The 20,615-nt window shown below is 35.7% G+C and overlaps 1 protein-coding gene across 4 annotated transcripts in view; it reads right to left on the bottom strand.

Annotated features, from left to right (window-relative positions):
• Positions 1–821: 821 nt before the first annotated feature.
• The window catches only part of LOC131065155 (SWR1-complex protein 4), a 120,091-nt gene continuing 100,297 nt past the window's right edge, over positions 822–20,615 (bottom strand). The window contains exons 13-17 of one of the 4 annotated variants that reach the window (XM_057999601.2): positions 7,594–7,674; positions 7,387–7,459; positions 7,127–7,161; positions 6,957–7,044; positions 822–1,242 (exon numbers count right to left, since the gene is read on the bottom strand). In XM_057999601.2, coding sequence (XP_057855584.1) covers positions 6,964–7,044; positions 7,127–7,161; positions 7,387–7,459; positions 7,594–7,674 — 270 coding nt within the window. In that variant the 3' untranslated portion in view covers positions 822–1,242; positions 6,957–6,963. Of the gene's footprint in view, positions 1,243–6,388; positions 6,838–6,956; positions 7,045–7,126; positions 7,162–7,386; positions 7,460–7,593; positions 7,675–20,615 lie in introns of those variants that run through there. The other 3 variants (XM_057999607.2, XM_057999615.2, XM_057999594.2) reach the window with 3 other exon arrangements.

Below are 20,615 nucleotides of genomic sequence, written 5' to 3'. Positions count from 1 at the left end.
TTAAGTGTAAAGTCAACATATTTTGCAACCATTTTTTACATAATACTAAAGTTGACATTTGTTTACGTTTTAAGAACTTACACTTAATATGTTTCTTGTGGTTATATTTATATTTATATTTACTTTTGTTATGTATAACTATATAGTTGTACATACCAAAAACTTCACTTATTTACAGTTTTGAAATTTACACATAACATATTCACATTCGTTAGATTTACAATTTCCATATTTACTTTTGTTATATTTTCCTCATTTTAATGCCTACAAATATTTATATAAATGTATTTATTAGGCATGTCCTTGTATACATTTCTACATACCAAAAACCACACTTCTTATAGTTATAGAATTTTCTCTATATATTTATAATGGTTATATTTATAATTTCTATATTTACATTTGTTATAATTTCTATATTACAATGTCTCTCATTTAATCCCAGAAACTAGCAAAATCGTGTACTTACTATATGGATTATCTGTGGGTTTGAAGCATTAAAAGGCCCAAATTTCCTTCCACAATGAATATAGCTTTCTCTTTCTAGTTCTCAAAAATGGTCCCTGACAATACAATCATCAATGATTATCACATGGCAAATTTATAAGCCTTCTAGCCTCATATTCATGGATCAACCCTACTTGCCCATCATCAAGAATTTGTATTATGTGTCTGAACTGACTGCCATGATATGATACGTCAAAGAAGAACGCAAAAGGAATATACAAGCTGAAACATATCTTGGCACTTCTGGACTATCAATGTTTTCAGCCAAATAATTCAAAAAAATAAAGTAATTTTTATTTCCCTCGCTATATTTCAAACTGAAGTTGTTCATTGTTAGATGGAGTTCAGAGCTAGAATTCACTGATCTTCCCAGTGTAAAATACCAGTGTTACAATCACTGATGAATGTTAACAGCTCGTTAAGCATTATGTTTCTTATATATACAGCTACAGTCAGGTATCTCTTTTGCTTTGAATGAAAAAATGCAAGGGATCTATGACATAATCAAAGGTATTCTTAATTACAGATTACAACTAAGAATGTAAATTGAGTAAATCCATCCTTTCCTAAAAAGCAACCTATTGAGTGACACCAGTACATGCTTAGTTACAAACATGCCATTTTAGGACTACAAAAGAAAAATATTAAGTTGAGACAACATGCATACCCCGTCGGATATTTTTTTAATGTTGTTCACCCTTCATGTTTTCCTTCCAACTTTGCTGGCAAATATATCTGTTGCATTTTACACAACGTAAAAATACTTCTTATCATATACAGGAAAGCTAACAAGGCGTCCATTTGTAAGCTTCAAGGCTATGCAATTTATTTTATTTTTTGAAATGTCCATGACAAAACAAAATTTAGGAAGTTTACATCAAGAGCTATGGTTACAAGTCTATCTTCCTCATTTGTGATCCTTTAATCTAAGTCTTCATGATATTTATCAAATCATGTTTATAGATATTTTTGCAAATAGAGCACCTCAAACACAACCACATGGATTATTTCCTCTTATTGCTAACAACTTTGTGTATATCAGGGACCAGAATATTAAAAAAACAAGGACCATGACAAAAATCTGCATGGAATCACATCTATTATCTATGTAATCAGCCAGCAGCTGTACAAGTCAAGGAGAAGGAAAAAGTAGTCTCTTTCTTTACATTGTGTTGTTAATTAAAAGAGGGAAATCATATTAATGTCCACAAATGACCAAAGTAACTCAATGGGACTCAAAAAGTGCAGAACTTATGCTTCGCATATTCAACCCAAAAAAATAAAAAATTAGACATACAGGGATAAACCCTTGAGAAACTAGTCTATGCAAAGTCGTTTGATATATAGTAATCCTTTAGAAGATCTCAAAACAAGTTATGACAATGCTATATAAATCTATCTTGTAATTATAATAATTCAGGATCAAATTTTGTGGGTATAAAAGTCTCGTTATCCATGAACTACACATCTGAACTCTGAAAAAGCTGACATTTGGATGCACACACAGAAAACTTCAAGACATGCATAGATCACCCAAATTAGTGCAACATAAAATTTTATAGTTTGAAAGCATAAAATTTGATAGCATATAACAAGCAATCTAAAAGCAGAAAACTACCAAGTGGCAACATTGGTGAAAAGTGATCTATAAGCAAAAAAAAGACACCAAGTGACAAGTGTTGGTGAAAAGCAATATCTAAAGAGGCCCCGCTTACTACAAACACTTTTGAGGGAGAGTTGGTCCTGAGCGAAGCAAAGGAAGGTGCATACCATGGTGTCACCACTTAGCCTACCCTTCAAGTTGCACCAATCATGGATGAATTTCAATTTGGGGTGAGTAATGGATTTGGGGAAGACATCTAGGTCATAGTAGGTCTCCCCTCCAATTGGGTAGGGGAAACAGCTCCGAATCAACCTCTTTTCGAGCAGTTTGTGGGCATGCATTGACAAACTACGATCTTCGCATGCCATCACCAGCAATGGTTTATCGATACGCCCACCACTTCATCACACCTTAGCTCTATAACCTACACACAAAAATGACTGCAAAGGTTTTCACCTTTGAATATTCAAATATGATCTAGTTGGCTATGAAATCAGCGATGAGAATCAAGGGTTGCAATCAGTACGAGTGACAAGTTGTAGTCAATATGGAAACGGAGAATGAAGTTGGAGCATTGAGAGATATGATTAGGTTTAGAGTTCAAATGTGGAAGTCAAAAGGTCAAAAGTCCCCACATTGCATTTCATTTAACCATAATAATTATGAAATGTAAGATATTAAACTTTGAATCATAGTTTAAAAAGTGAAATGAGTGACCAAATATTTAAGGGACCTTGAATGGGAGTGAAACGATGTGGAACAGTAACAACTAATGGGTGAGCATTTGTCCATAACACACAACTATTGAAGCCCAGCCCACACAAGCACCAATGACCACTTAAGGACTACTATCCACATAATGAGTCATCCCACATTCGTTGTTACTACCCAAAACTCCAAACGATAGCTTTAAGCTCTTAACTCCCATACTGAGGCATTTTGAAATTTTCACCAAATTTTGACGTATTATTCAATATTATGAGCTTGAGAGGTGTGAAGTTAGGGTGGATGGCTATTGAGTCCTCCCCCTTGCTTGAGATCTTATGAGTCTAAGAAAATGTTGTTTTCCATCAAATGCAACACAAAACAAGCTTATTTTTTGTTTTTCATAACCAAAGTAGGGGCTAAGGGTGGCAACCCCTACTAGGTCAATGGGCAGTGCCATATAAGAGTTCCTTCTCACAATAGAGGATGAGGTCAAAGAGTTAGGTTCTGTCATCAGGCCCAAATTAAGACCCACATAAACCTCTATGGCAAATATTCAAAAAAAAAAAAATGAATGTGAGCTAAGGTTTTTGCTAGTAAAATAATTCATGTTATTTTTGGAGGCCTTGAAGGCCTCTCAAAGAATTATGTTCTGTTTTTTTTTTCTTTTAATGGTTAAATTTTATGGCCATGGGTAACATCGGACGGTAGGCCATCCCTACAGGCTCACCAAGAAAAGGGTATGCCTTGAGGAACATACCCCACTTCAGGGAGATGTCCCAGGGACTCCCCTGGGGAAAAAACATTTGGGAGGGGAATAGGACATACTGTCATCATCCCCAAAACATCCCCTTCATAAAAATGTTACAAAAACTGGGGACACATCCCCAGTATACACTGCCTTTATGATCTAAATAACATTTTACTCATGTCGAATAACTTTTTTGACATAACATGATATCACACAATTCAAAGAAAAATCAATACACTAAGATATGCTACTACTATTTGGTAGAGATTATGACCTGAAGGTACTTTAACAATAATTCTGTAAACTGTCTAAAAAAATCCAATTAATCACTCAACTCTTGATCCTTGTAAAATGATAATCGCCTTTTGGAAAATAGCGAGTAATTTTCAAATCAAAACTGTAATGCCCACTATTTGCACCACCTGTCTAAAACACAACTATCAAAATTTTTCACAAATAACACACAACATCACAATTTCTGCAAAGGTTCTCTTCGTGCAAAAGATGGCATCAAGTTTACGATGACATATATCATGGTCCTACGATATACAAAAGATAGCGAATTTTGAAAAAAAATTAAAAAATGAGGAAAGATTCTATTACCATGTCCCTTTCTTAGGTACAATCTCATGCTTCAATGATGACCTAAGTGATTTAGAAGATTTACATTAAGTGTGTTTACGTTTTTAATGATTACCTGATTCATTGTAAGAGAATATATCTCTTGTGCCACACTAAGGACTTATAAGGAAATATTAAGACTACTAATTAATTGATTGACTAGTGCCATACCTAAAACATTTAAATCTGAAGCATCAAGCTCAAAATCTCAAACAAAATCTAAGACATCCATCATCTAACATACTTATCTTAAAAACACAATATATCCATCACCATTGTAATGTCCCACCCTAGGTGGAACAATAGAAAACTGCTTTGTAGCAACCTGCTTGTTTATTTTTAACTAAACATACTATGTTTCCTCTTTCCTTTTGTATTATTTCAGAGCTAGACAGAAGTTGCAGAATAGTTTGTTGTGTTTATAGAGTCTGAATGATATGTAAGATCATGAAATGGATGTTGCTATCAAATAGTAAATCTAAAACTTAACAAGATGATTTGCCTTCTAAAATCAAAGTTTTCAGATTAGTCTACAAGTCTGAAATACATAAACTTAAGTATAAAATGTAGTCTGGATTACTATGCAAAATTACAATATAGTTCTAGGCATACCCATGAACTGCTCTTGAAACCCTTGTAGGAAAATGGATTAGAAAGGCTGTTTGCAAGTCTGATATAGGAGAAGGCAGCCACATAAGTTACTCAGCAAGATTTTTTGCAGCAGCAACTAATCATCTTTTTCAACTCCAAGGTGGTTCCCTCAACTAGGTAATGTTTAGCCCTTGATTTTGATGATGATTGCAACTGAAATCATTTTTGTATAGCCTTCCAAACACCCAAGAATGGTGCAGCCTAACCAGCAAGATGCACACTCAAAAAATCATTTTCAAAATACTCTAGAATCACTCCAAAACTGATCTGAAACTATCCCAAATTAATGGTATTGATAAATGCTTGTAAAACCAACTCTTAAAATGGAAAATGATGCCTTTCTATACCCCACACAAGCCAGAAAGGGAGTCGGCCTAGCACACAAGCTGCTCACTGAGAAAATGATTCATATATTGCTTCAACTTCCCCAAACTGATATAAATCTGGAACCAATCTGCTGGAAATGAAGAAACTTCATGACCAAAATACTGAAATGCAAGAATATGTCTCTTCTTCACTTCAAACAAGCCAAGAGAGGGGTCGGCCTCTCAAGCAGGCACCTCTTTCAGATTTCAACCAGAAAATTAACCTCTAAACTAATTTTTTTGAAGCTCAATTGAAATTTCTGCAAATGGAATTCCCTTGCACACTCTGGGTTGGTCTTTCACAACTGCAAGTGTGATTATTCCTGAAGGTTTCCATCTTCACAAGCTCCTCAAACCTGGTCCAGCAAGATCCTCTAAGGAGGCAAGGTAAAATAACAAGTATAAAATGTCTCTTTTGGTTCCCAAGTTGCCCTTTTAACATCCTCCAAATGCTACGCCCTAATTAAGGTTCCCATCATGTGCCCACTTTATGTTTTATTTTTGAGTTTATGAAATGTTTAATGAACTCACTAATACATTTCATAAAACTTTATTTTCACATGCTTTTTCCTCTCTCCTCCAAAGGGCGTCCACTTAAACATGTCTTGAATTTGCCTTTTTATTAACATTCACAAATACCCCCTTAAACCTTGAGATTCTTTAATTCTTGTAATATATCACTCAATTGCTTCATGTAATTCTTTAATTCTAGCAAGGAGGCACCTCACTCTCTCTATATATATACTTAAGTCGTCACTTTTAAGAGGTGTTTTGCTTGATTTTAATGTAGTTTTACACTGGCAACTTTGGTGATAGTATAACTATTAACTAAAACTCTAAAGTGCCATCTGAAACAAGAGAATAATCACCAAATCCAGTGTCCTCTATCCCTCCTATCAGTGTACAAGGACTTGTTAATAGAGTGATCCTGAATACTAATACTGACTAGGAAGAGGGGACATTACAACAATTAAGTTCCTTAATTATCATCTTAATTATCATCCTAGAATATCCACTTAAAATTTTGCATAAGCAAAGAATTAGAAAAAACAATAAGTATCCATTGCTGATAATAATTCACAAACACCATCACAAATTCAAGAACAGAGAACCAGATGATAACCTCAATCAAACATACAATGTAACTTCATCTATGCATAATAATTAAATAAGCATCCACAAAACTCAAAGCACAAAGCAATAGTCTTATCATACATAGGAAAACGTAGAGTCAACAGGAAAGACATTGGTCGAATCTCAGAAAAACAATGGTAAATACAACAAATAGGGCAAAAAAAATTGTTAATTCTTCAGGTATAATACAGGAGTAAATCCATAAGGTGCAAACAATTTTTAGTGCTAAGAATCATATCTTGTAGTGTTAACATGAGTAGTGTTTATAACGTTTAATGTTATCTGGAATTTTTTGGTCATATTTCATTCCATAACAGCTCTAGCATTGACCACAGAGATCCAACAGATATCAGACTAGTCATGATTCAATTGTACAGTTTTCTCCTCTGTCATGGGTGAAAAATTGCACTTACCAGCATCTGTCAGTCACAAGTGGCACCTGGTTATTAACATCAGTCCTCAAATAATGGATATGCACAGAGCTAAGAACTTCAGAGTAACTACACAAGCTCCATTACACAACCAATAAATGTCTCTCATTGGGATCACTTAAAAGATACACTAGATTGATTGGTTTTAGCAAGAGTGTTGGAATTACAATTAAAAATATCAATAATACCTTCAAATCAGCTATCAGGAGCCTTCAACTTGCGAGCCCTTTTACCCTGAGGTGGTGATGGTGGGACATCCAAGAACCTTGCAGGAGCCTTGAGGGCAATAGAAACAATAAGAGTTAGCTAATTTATTAACTGATAATTGTGAAATATATGACACTGTAATTGACATTACCTTGCGTTTATGATCTCGCTTGCCAATCCTTTCACCTGAAATTTGAATCATATTAATCCTATTGTTCTCATTTTACATGTACTGCAATAAGGGTCTCTTTATATAGAAATATGACCAGACAGACATGTAAAAAAGTGGTCCATCGAGCAGGTCCATGACAAAAGCAACAAATCCTTACTAAAAAGAGGTCCAAATGCTCCTACTGATCAAGCTCTAAAATCCCATTATTTAAAAATAAACTAAAATAATGAAATTTTAACCTGTGAAACTATCAATATCTGATCCACCAAGTGCCCGCATGGAAGCTCGTTCATGATCTCCACGATGAGAACGCTAGTAGCATTTTTAAAATATTATCAGAAAGAAAGCAAATTTAGAAAACTCTCACCATATAAACATAAAGATTTCTCTGCAACACTATGAATAAATACGTTTAGTTGAAGATAATCAAATTGAAAATTTATCACCTTGGGTGTACTAGGAGTAGGAGGGAAATCCGCATAAGGATTTTCTCGTAACATTGAAAGTTCTGACTCTTTCCATTGCACCTGATATGAAAATTGAAATGATCAAGCTTCACAAAAAAAAAGTTAAAAATGATAAACTATATCTTTATGAGGTGTCAATATTCAAATCAAAAAGATCAAACAAATCAAACAATACAGGTTTGATGATTGGGGAAAAATTGCACATAGAAGATATGTTGACCATGAATTTGTTGTAAACTTGTACCCATACAAAAAAATTGTATTGTGTCAAGTTTCAAAGCTAAAACCTTGTCCTTCCATCTTTTCAAACAGACATATTTTAATATCATGCCCTAATAGTTTATTACGTAGTTTTTGGTCTTCTCTACTAGTAATTTTCACAAGATTAGATGACCTATCTAAAAATGTCTTTTTTTTAGCCATGGCCAATTTTAAGGGGAAGAGCATATCTAAAATGCATTATTTTTAGCTGGAGCTATTTTAACTCATGCTATTTTTGGGTTCCCACTATTCTTAGCATTCTCTATATTTCAAAGTTAGCTATTCTTAGGTCATCTATCTATAGATCTCTTGTCATGCAAAAAAACTGAGCATTAAGTCACGGTTCATAATAAATTCAAACTGCAGCTTAATTGGAGGTTGCATAGATTTAATTTTAGAATTAGTGGATGAGATATTTTGTAATAAAAACTTGCAGTGCATGCAAGTAATCAGTAGCTATAGTTGACAACCAAATAGATTTTTATTTCTTTTCAGCAGCAGCTTTGTAAACATTATTAAAAAGTGTCATTTGCACTCAAAAAAATAAATAAATAGTAATTATTATGCTTACTTGATGCTGAAATTGTTGTTCAACAAGTACTCATTATTGTTAGTCTAGAATTTGTTATTCGTTCAATAGAATTTATTAGGCCTACCTTGCTTTTTAATTCTATTGAGATTATTATGCATTCTAAGGCAGATTAAGTTGCTTGTAGTGGGTTTGCAAGCTTTGTATTGCAAGTTTGTTTCAAGTTGAGGATTGAGGCTTTCAAAAAATCCCTTAATCAAATGTACCAAAGCGTTCTTGTCCTTATGCTTCAACATATTTAACACTTGTGTACTCGCATTGATCAATCTTTGCTTTTAGCTGAACAACTCAAATATGTAGGTATAATTTTTATTTTCAATCAAAAAGCATAAAAATTATTTGCCTTGAGTTGAAGAGCATCTCAATTTTTTGCACCATGTGAATCCAAAAACACACTTTTAATTTTATTTAGCAAGAATGTAAACCATCCTAGAAAATATTGTAAAGACTGTATATAGCAAATTATATATTGTACAAATTATTAAATTAGTTTCTATTTATAGGGAACTTTCCCTGCTGATTTGACAAGCAATGCTACTGCACATTTGTTTCAATTTGTGTCACTATAAGGTGTGACTTTAAATGTTTACAGAATGCAAAGATAAAACAAAACAAAGTGTCACCAAAATGCATTTATTAGCTGATAAGTTCTTTAAAATCTATAATTTGGAGAAATGTCCAACTCTTAAAAGATGGTGCAGTAAACATTATCAAAACCAAACCCCTACCACCTGTAAAAAAATTGAAAATGTGATCCAGATGTACAATACTGATATAATACTTCATCTATAAGATCTGTTGATACTAGGTGTTTTTTATTTACAGACTGGACAATGATAATACATGACATAAAATACAGCCACAAGTGTACTAGCTGGAATGACCAACAAGGGACATAGATCTTACTTTCAAAGATTCCCTCCCATGAGAATCAGAAATTATTCTTCGAACCACCCCACCCACACAAATTCTGATGATGCAGTCAAAACTACAAATCTATTATCATTCTCTTAGTATATTCCCCATTGGCAAAAATGTGTATTAAACATTTTTGTAATATCACTAAACAAAATAAAATCTCAAACTTCTTTTTACTGCACCACCTAAAATTTCTAGTTTTAGATTATAGTTAGTGAGCATCACTTCAATTGCTTTAATTTTGAGAGAACACGCTAAGGCAATTATGTAATTGTTGGCAACAATGCAACAAACTAAGAGGGGGGAGTGAAGCAGTTCACACAAAAACTTACTGCAACTTAAACCACAAATCAGATCTGATAATTAAGAGTTAAAGCATGAAACAGCACCACATCAATAACACACATAACACCAAGATTTTTGACGTGGAAAACCCGGTTAAGGGAAAAACCACGGTGGGAGCCCATCCACAATCAGATAAGACCCGTTGTGACCTATTTCACACATCGCCCCATCGCAGATGGGGACCCCTGTTTTTGCTTTTTAGGGTTTTGTCTTGGCTCTGCAGTTTCATTAAAACTATTTTCTTTGAGGGTTTTAAGTTAGAGTTTTGAAGTCATCCTGAGCCAAATAGAGAAATCATGCCCAGAGTTGCATTTGAATGTTGTCAAAGTTCTTAGAAGGTCTGAAGGACGAGGATCGCAATTGCTTTGGGTCATTTCTGACAACTTCCTATTTTTAGGAATTTATGCTTTTTTGCTTCTTTCTAAAAATAGAAAGTTTTGTTTTTGACACTTTGGGCACAATCCGGGAAGCAGTTTTTTTGGCTTGCTTTTTGCTTTTTTCACTTTTTGCTTCTTCTATTTTTTTTAAAGTAGAACTTTGGTTTTGTTCCTTGAGTCATTTGGTCAGCCCATGTCTTCAGAGTCGAAAATTTTTGCCTCTAAGTACAAAAGGCAGGGTTATGTTTTTTCTACTTTTTTTTCTGAAATTGGAGTTTTGATCTTTAGGCCATATCATTATTGCCCATGTTGTCAGAATTGAAAAATTTGGTCTCAAAGTGTAAAAAGCAATTAGAAACCCTAATTAGGGTTTTGTTCTAGAGATCATTCCTTAAGCCATATGATCATTACCCATGTTATCAGAATTGAAAAATTTGGTCTCTAAGTGTTAAAAGCAGCTGAAAACCCTAATTAGGGTTTTGTTCCAGAAGATCACTCCTTAAGCCATATGATCGGTACCCATGTCCTCAGAATCGAGAAAATTGGTTTGTAAGTGTAAAAAGCAAGGTGGAAACCCTAATTAGGGTTTTGTTTCAAAAGATCCAGCATCAATATAGCGGATCATATATGAAAATAGCAACTCAAATGAATGTGTGGAAAGAAAAATTGACATGGTTGTCCAGATAAAATTTGCCCAAGGGAAGAATGGCAGACAAAGGTTGAAGTCAGCATATTGGAAGATGGCAAATCAACTTGGATGTCCAAGTTCTCTTCAAGTCCGCCCATGCACAAACAAGTTGGCAGACACATGCTAAACTCCTACCACCAGTTAAGTAACTCATGGTGAGCTCCTACATATTGTTAAGGTTAAGCCAAGCAAACATGTCCAAACATCTTCAAACCCCACCCTAGCTCTTGGCAAAAGACATGTAAAGTCCGCCTTGTCCAAAGACATGCCAAGTCCGCCTTGGCAAAGCATACACAAAGTCCGCCCATGATGGAATGAAGCAGCATGACACAAGGAAGATGAAGTCCACCCTTGGATTGTCCAAGAAGGTTCAAACTCTACCCTATCCAAGAAGCCCCCAAGTCCACCTAGATGGATGTCCAAGCATGATGCAAGTCCGCCCTCCTAACAAAAGTTGGCCAATCAATGATGAAGTTTGCCCCCCAAAAAGAAGTTAGCATGATGTCTTCCAAGTCCGCCCTCTAGGATAAGGATAAAAGCAAAATAAAGCATGATCAAAACATGAATTGTCCAAGAAGGTTCAAAGTCCGCCCAAGGTGGATGACAAAAAGCATGACAAAGTTGGAATAAAACTCCTCAAGTCCGCCCAAGACAAATGGCTAGTGAAGCATGGCATGTTAACTTCCAAGTCCGCCAAGGCATAAGCGAAGGATGTCCAAACTCTTATGAAGTCCGCCCAACCTTGAAAGATGAGACATGTCCAATGAAGTGCCAAGTCCGCCTGGACACAAGTTGAACATGGCGGATGGAAAGCAAACTCGCCCAAGGGAATAGAGGATAAGAACAAGACATAATTGAAAAAAAAAAAGAAATTCTAAAGCAACTCCAAGTCCGCCTAGGTGGAGTATGGCATACATATGGCCAAGTTCACCATGAAGAAGAAAAGAATGGATAAGAGAAATAACAATTTTGACAAGGAAGCAAGGTGAAAGTTAGTATGTCCAAGTGCACTTGAAGTCTGCCATCTTCTCAGCATGTCTAATAAACATTCAAGTCCAACCTAGACAAGGAGAAAGGTTGGCATCAAATCTTCCAAGATCGCCGAGATGATGAAGTAAAACACAAGTTGATCAAAGCAAAGATGACATGACTTCTTCTAAGTCCGCCAAGGGAAAACACAAGTTGGTATAAAGAATGCCAAGGCATGGCAAAGACCAAGAAGAAGTAATTTGGAAGTCCACTTCGAAGAAGGAATTACAAATTTTGGAAAATAAAATTTGATCAAGATAAGACATCAGACATTCCAAGTTTGCCTAGGTATAAATGGAATATGTGAAGATACCTGAGCAAGACATGAAAAATTTTGCCCATGGCTTGGACATGAAGATAATCAACTTACCATGGCGAAAGACAAAAAATTGGCTAAAGGAAAATAATTTCGACCAAAAAATTGCACATGAAATCAAGGGTCAATCAACGAACGGGTTGGAAAATAATTTTGATGCATGAGTATTTTTAATTATTTTCCAGCACTCGGAATTATTTTCAAAGGGAAGATAATTTCAACACTTAATATTTTCAAAAATTCAAGAAAATTCAATTTGAAAGAAAGTTCTAGAAGATTCCTTAGCTAAGGATGGAATTTTGAGAGAAATAAAACTTTCCATTATGGAAACATTTAAAACTAAAACACAAAAAAAAAAAAAAAAAATTAGAAAAAACAAAGAAGAAGCTTCTAAGTTTAAAAACCTTAAACTCTATATATTTTCAACCAGACACTTTCAAATTCATTATTCAAGTTGAGAATTTGGAGAGCAATTGAGAAGAACTTTTCTCTCAAATTTTGTGAAAATTGATTTCTTAAGGAGAAATTTTGAAGAAGTAAAATTCTTCAAAGTGTTGTAAGTCAAGAAATTAAGTGTTTTTTTTTAATTTTAAGACAGATTTTCAGAATTGAAGGTGAATTTCAGTCACAAAGATCAATTTCTAAGAAACAAAATCTGAAATTGACTGAATTTTTCTATTATCTTGTCTTACTTCTCTCAAATTTTATCAATTTCTTGACTAAATTCTTCACTTTCAGTCTGCTTTTTCGCATAAATTTAACCTTTTAATAGGCTGAAGTGAAAATTTCAAGAAAAAGGATCAAAAATCAGAATTAAAACCTTAGAAATAATATTGAATATTCATGTGTTATGCAGGTTAATGACCACCAAAGGAGCACCTTCCAAAAAAGTACCAATGAAGTTTGTCAGTAAAGGAGTGCAGCCAAAATTAAAGATCAAATCTAAATGGAAGAATGTCACAGACACTAAACTTGGACATGTGGACTTAGAAGGATTCAAAAAGAGGATGTATGGGTATGATGGATACCTACCGACACCCATTGCTTGTCAGATGATGAGAAATGGCATCATCCAAGCAGCTGGATTTCCTCCAGCTAAGGAATGTACTGAGCTGGTCGTTGAGTGTGCTATACACTACAATGGGCAGTCAAGAGAAATCATTGCACCTGATAGAAGACTTTTAGCTAACCTTTCAGAGTTAGCCATTCAAGAGACGTTTGGAATTCCAAATTACAATAAAACCTCCTACAAGACCAAAGAAGATACCCAGAGGATCTATGATAACTAGTCTGAACTTTGTGCAACAAATATTAATGAGTCATGGTAGGAAAAGAAAAGGCCCCAAGGAAAAGTGTCAAAGTATATGTTGCGTCCATACTTCAAAGAAGAATATGGTGATATCATCCTACTATTGAATAGAGTAATGGGCAGCCCTCAGGGTGCACCATTCGAGACATGGATGTACTACTTCATAGATGAAATTACCTCGGGAGTCAAGATGTTCAATTGGTCCCACATAATCAACAACAGTCTTCATAAACAATTGATAAACTTGGAGAAGACAAAGACATTCTACATGAGCTCCTACATTATCTACTCATTCACCAGAAATTTTAGATATTCCGGACTGATCTGCAGAGAAACAGTTGGGTAATGGAGAAAATGAATTCAAGCCTTATGACTGTTATCCTCAGCTACAACTTAAGGAGAAAACCCACTTCAAGCGAGTGAATGATGCATTCCTGATCTACATCAAAAGGACATTACAAGGAGGAACTCACCAAAGGTTATCTCCTGAAGCCAAAAGTTTGATCAGCAAGTATGGATCCTAGTTTATCCAGTTTCCAAAATTTACATACATAAGAGTTCAAGGTTTTGTCAGCCGTCCTTACCGACTTCTGATCTATCCAACCAACAGGATGGTCCTACTTGAAGTTATCAAACAACTCGAAACAAATCAGAGTTTCAAAAGAATAAGACGGAAGGCAACAATTACCTTTCCATTCTTTATTGGAAATATGGAGAAGTCTTGTCCGACAACACAGGCAGCTGAAAGTGCCAAGCTAGAAATGCAGTAGTATCCCTTTACATTCTACCAATCCAGAGCTAATTATGATCCTTATAGCAATATTGGATCAATGAATGGAGAAAGGTTCAAACATAGAGTGGACATAGAGGATTATTGGGCAAATGTTGCAGATGAATTTGACATCAGGAAAAGACTATGGTCCAGACTACTAGTAAGCTTGATCAAAACGATTGAACCATTCCTTGTGCCGGATCAGCTGGAAGATAATGCAGAATATACTCAGCCTAGCTTTGATGAACATGCACCTTTTTCTCCTATCAAATGGTCAAAACCAGAGCATGCAGACTTGACCACCTTGATGTGGCCAGTTATGAAATATTTCAAATGGTGGGTTGATCAGGAAAGTCACAGATTAAGATGGAGAAATATAACCTTGACTTATGACCTGATGGGTGAAGCAGAAGAATGTTCTTCAAATGTTGACCCATCTCAAAGTGTCAGGCCAATCGAAATTACTAAAAAGAAAGGGAAGGCAATTGTGAATGAAGGACATGCTCAGAAGAAACAAAGGCTAGAACCATCTCCTTATGCCTCATCAGCAAACATAAATGATATATCGGCCATTGATATGTCATTGGCAAAGATGGAAATTCCATCCCCAGTTCATGAAGAAAACGTAGAGTCAATCCATCAAGAAGATTAGCAGCCTCTGTCTCCTACAGGCACAGAAGTATTAGAGTCGGACAATGAAATGGATGTTGAGGAAGGTGAATTTCAAGAAGGAATGATTTCCGCCCTTTGGGGAATAGAGTGTGAAGAAGGCAATCAAGAAGTGGAAGGCATAGAGAAGCCCACTGTTCTTGATTGGTTGAAGGAGAGATTGAAAATAAAGACACAAGAAATAGAAGTTCAAGAAGAGGATGATATGGCAGATTTCTTGGCTAGATTAGAACAGGTTGTCACAAAGAAGCCAGCCAGAAGGTTTTCCACCATCCAAAGAGATAAAGCCGGCTACAGGACAGTGCAAATTGTTGTGCCAAAAGTGGACAAGGCAAAGGGAGATATTGTTGAAATGTGGCGACTGGTCAGCAAAGTACTGTACACTCAACATGTATCCTTGCCGGGGTCCGGGGCCGAGCCAAGCCCCGAGCAGGGGTTCGAGGGCGGGAGCTCCCGAGAAAAAAAAATTTGGGTATTTTTTTTGTTGATGAAAACCGACATTGTAATAAAACCCTAAAAAGGTCGACTTTGTTTTTGCCCTAAAAACGTATGTTATAAGCGGCTGGGATGCTTAAGGCATTGTAAGGTTAATAAGAAAGATTGGACGGCTGTGTATGGTGGACGTAACCCATTCTGGGTGAACCACATTAAATCTCTGTGTTATCTGTGTCCTGTTTTATTTCTTTATCTTTTGTATTTAAATCTGCATATAATTGTTAGTTCATATTTGCTTCGGATCTGCTTGAAACCCTAACAGATATTGGTCCCCATGAATATGAAGTCACTGCAATCAGTTTAAGACCAACTACCAAGAAGCTGGAAGTTGAAGACTTGGATAATTCAGTTGCTTCCATGAAGGCAAGAGTGGACAAGGAAGTGGAAAAGAAGAAGGAATATAAGAAAGAAGTTGAGCACCTGAGGGAATACATTCAACATTTGACTAAGCCACTTAACCAAGCCAATCCAAAAGCTCCTCCACTCTTGAATCCACAAGAAACAGTCAGAAGTTCTGAGGAAGAAGCAGTAACAGCCAAAGAGACCAAGTCATGGATGGAAAGCACAAGTAAAGAGGCAGTCGCATTTGTGGAAAGGTTAGCATTAACTTATGAACAAACCTCTTCTTTACTCTCTAAGATTGCAAGCATGGCAGAAGCATGGGTTGATCTCCAGGATATTCAAGACCAGCACTATCCCATGCCTTAGAGAATTAAAAGGAGTTTCAAAGCAAGAACTAATTGATGAAAATATGATTGAAGCAGGAGCTGTATATGACTTCAACAGTTGGCACTGGACATTGGTTGCACGCAGTGAAGTCTTGGAGAAAGTAAAGGCAGATGCTGACAAGACTGAGCAGAGAAAAGAAATTCAAGACAAGGTTTACCTTGTAGTTGTAGAGATACTTGAAAAGGAAACTATCCGAGAGAAGGATATGGAGTTAGAAAACCTGAAGGACAAGACGCAAGAAATCTTCTCTACTGGACCAGCCCTGAAGCAGAATCTAGCTAAGGCATCGAACCTCCTATCCATCAGACATGCTTTCCAAAAACACGAATTAGATTGGGAAATCACTTTTGTTGTATGTGCAGATGATTTGGAAGGAATAGAATTCAAAGTCAACATCCTACCACATGTCACGATGGAAGAGGTTGATCAGATTGTGTCCAAGTTCATTGAACTTTCTGCCTCTCAACACGAGAAGGGGGTGCAATCCTAAAAAATAGCACCTTGTGCTATTTGTCTTGCGTGCACTGGACATTGATTTTATTTTGGGAAACTCTAATTAGAATTAGGTTGTCTTAATCTCGACGTTGATCTTAGATTGATTTTGGCTGTTCATTTTGCTTTCAAAAACTCTATATAAACTCATTCTCTCATTTCATTTCAATGTGGAGAGATTTATGAAATTGTTGCGTAGAGCTACTTGGATAATAAAAAGTTCATTATCAATATTGTTTTGAAGTCTTATTGTTATCAAGTGGTTGCATTGTTGCATATTTTCTTCAACACTTGGAATAGATTTTCTTTAAGTAATTTCCTTTAAAGTTCTTAGATGAATGAAGGATTGATAGTTTAAATTGGTGAAATTTTGCTCATACTTTTGTTGGATGGATGATTTTCATTCAATGTGTAAAGTTAGCCTGAGCTTTTAATGTGGATGCTTAACTTCTACTTTGAGTAATATTGTTCAATTGTTGGTATTATTCATAAGTGTGAAAATCTTAAGTACAACCCTAGAAGATTGCACCCGCTTTGCGTAGTTGTCCAAGTGTGGCGAAACAAAGTGTCGTTAGCAGTTTCACCCAGTCTTTACCATCTCTTGCATTCATAGGAATAGCTTAGCAGTAGTTAGAATCCCTAAACCCTTATCCTTTTATCTTTTTTTGAACTCCTAAATCAGAAAATCCAAAAACAAAGAGCCTTTATTCATAAATTCGCCTAAGTCCAGCTTGTGAATGATACTAGTTGTCAAGTGTAAGTCCCCCTTGTATTTCAGCACACACTACCCAAGAAGCTATCCACATAAAGTAACCCATTCGCATATATAGACCTTGGAGTCGCAATGTGGTCTTTCTTGAAATCTTGGCACAAGTAGTGATTTTGTTCAGCAGAGGATAGAATACCTTTGGATATTTTATTCTAATGTTCGGCATATGATAAAACATACACCAACAATGAGATAATACCCTGTTAGGAGTAAATGAAATATTACAATGGGGAATGCTCATGCATTTAGGCACACTGCTTAGAGCTCACTGCTCAAATAAGAAACCCAGAAAGGCTACAACCTTTAGGGAAGGCTCACCACCTTACAGGAAGTCTCGTTGACTTACAAAACATTTGGACAACAATCCGAATTACATGAACTATGAAAATAGCATCTCCATAAGCCGAGTACAATTCCAGTTAAGCACACAATCTGCTCTACAACACTTCTATTTTCTCCTTCACACTTCCAAAAGATCAAATCACTTGTTCGCACACACAATTCCATCATACACGCACTTAAAGATCGCAGACATACATATTACATGATTATTACATTTATTTATACAAGTCATCAACCTATATTTCAAGGTTAGCTAAACCCTTAACACAAATAACAAAATAATAACCTCACACTCTACAACAATACATGCGGACCAAAACAATGTCCGTTAAGACATAGTCTGGACCTAAACTAATACCGCAAACACACAACTCCAACAATTACGCCTCGATCATCCGTAACATGCTACAACCACCAAGAATGTCGCAAAACAAGAACATCACCGAACAAAGAAAATCTTCAATAACACACACAATAATCAATGCGGACCACCAATACGCATAGAACACGATCTAGAGATATTCACAAGCAATGTGAAATGCAGCAAAACAACCGCAACAACTCGAATCACTAGAATCATCATCATCTCACCACCGGAGCTCAAGAACACCATCATAACTGATTGTCAACCTAAAAGATTCGCTTGTGGATTTCCAAATCATGAACCGCTCGAATTGAGGACACACATCAACGTCCAGAACAAATCTCACACATCCGCAACTAAAGATATTACAATTCCAGAGCAATACGGAACACAAACTAGAATACTGAATAACGCAAACAACTGAATATCATCCTCAATACCGAATCTCATAACTTGATCAAATCAATCATGCGGGCTTCTGCAAATGGGAATGAACCATCTACAGACAACATACCAAAAACCCTTTAATCTATAACAGCTCATCTGCAATACACAAGCTAAACCAACTCATTCAACCAAACTGCAACACTGGATTACATAGAAGAATATGTTAACAAAACTTCCCAACAATCTCCCCATATGTTGACATCAATGACAACATATCAACCAATGTCCAACAATCTCCCCCGTTGGCATTGATGGCAACATATGAATGTGAAAAACAATCAATGCAAGGAAAGAAATCAACTCTCAGCAATCTCCCTCAAAATCACAAGGATCAGCTCCCCCTTAGACAAACAACTCAAATCACAAATCTCAAAATGCTCTTCTCCCATAGAGAGTTTTTCACATGCTCTTCTCCCCCTTTGACATCAATGACAAAGGCTCAGGAATCGCAAATCTCTCCACAAATCTGTACAATTGAACCACTGAACACCAACACTGACTACTCCCCCTAAGTAGCAACCTCACTCATCAATCCGGATCATAAAATATTTCTGTGAAGTTCACTGGACTGATGCAAATCCATGCATCTTAAATCTCATCAGGAGGGGCAATCACCCCTAACTTCTCTCTGAGATACTCAAAAGTATCTTTAGGCAAAGGCTTTGTAAAGATATCTGCTATTTGTTTCTTTGTAGATACATACTCCAATCTGATTTCTTTCTCATTCACCTTGTCTCTTAAGAAATGAAACTTGATTGATATATGCTTTGTTTTGGAATGCAACACCGGATTCTTTGAAATATTGAAAGCACTTGAATTATCACAATACATAGCAATAGGCTCATCATAAATAACTAGTACAATTGCTAGTGTAGCAATGTATTTAGTCTCTTCAGTAGATAAAGAAATAGCATTGTGCTTCTTACTTGCCCAAGAAACCAGCTTCTTTCCCAAAAAAAAATGCACCACCTGTAGTACTCTTTCGGTCATCAACATCACCTGCCCAATCAGCATCTATAAAGGCACTCAAAGTAAAGTCATCATTCTTAAAATACCACAAACCAAAATCAACTATCCCTTTCAAATATCTAAATATCCTTTTTATAGCAGTAACATGAGATTCCTTAGGATCAGCTAAAAATCTAGCAACATGACACACAGCATTCATTATATCAGGTCTAATCTGAGTCAAATACAACAATCCACCAATCATAGATCTATATCTGGTCTGATTAGCTTTCGGAGAATCATCATCCTTTGTCAACTTACATCCGGTCACCATAGGTGTACCAACTAGCTTAGAGTCTTCAAAACCAAATTTCTTCAACAATTTATTCACATACTTAGATTGAGATATGAAAATACCTTTATCCAATTGAGTAATTTGCAATCCCAAAAAGAATTTCATTTCACCAATCATGTACATCTCAAATTCATTTTGCATCTCCTCAAAAAATTTCTTACATAGGCAATCATTTCCTCCAAAGATAATGTCATCAACAAAAATTTCAACAATCAAAATGTTATTCTGATCAATCTTGAAATAAAAATTATTGTCAGTAGTACTTTTATTGAATCCAAGCTTCATCGAATACTTATCCAATCTGGCATACCAAGCTCTAGGGGCTTGCTTCAATCCATACAATGCTTTCTTCAACCGGCAAACCATGTCCTTTTCATCTGTGAATAACCTTTAGAAACAAGTCTAGTTGTATTTCGGACAACTTCACCCTGTTCATTCGACTTATTTCGGAATACCCAATTAGTTCCAATTACATTTTTATCCTTAGGTCTAGGAACAAGAATCCATGTATTATTTTTCTCAATCTAATTCAATTCTTCTTCCATAGCTTTAATCCAAATTTCATCTTTACATGCTTCATAAACATTTTTAGGTTCGATCTTAGAAATCAAACAAATTTCTTCAGCAAGTCTTCTCCTAGTCATCACTGATTTTTCGAATGATTCAACCTCACATACCTGGGAGTTTTAGGATTTTCTTGAATTTCAGGCTCTTGAATTCTTTCTTGTGCATTAGCATCTTCACCTTCATTCTCAGGCTTTTCCAGAGCAATTTGAACTTGACTTTG

This window comes from Cryptomeria japonica, chromosome 1 (genome assembly GCF_030272615.1).
Source record: "Cryptomeria japonica chromosome 1, Sugi_1.0, whole genome shotgun sequence".
Lineage (NCBI taxonomy): Eukaryota > Viridiplantae > Streptophyta > Pinopsida > Cupressales > Cupressaceae > Cryptomeria > Cryptomeria japonica.
This window is presented reverse-complemented; position numbering and strand designations above follow the sequence as displayed.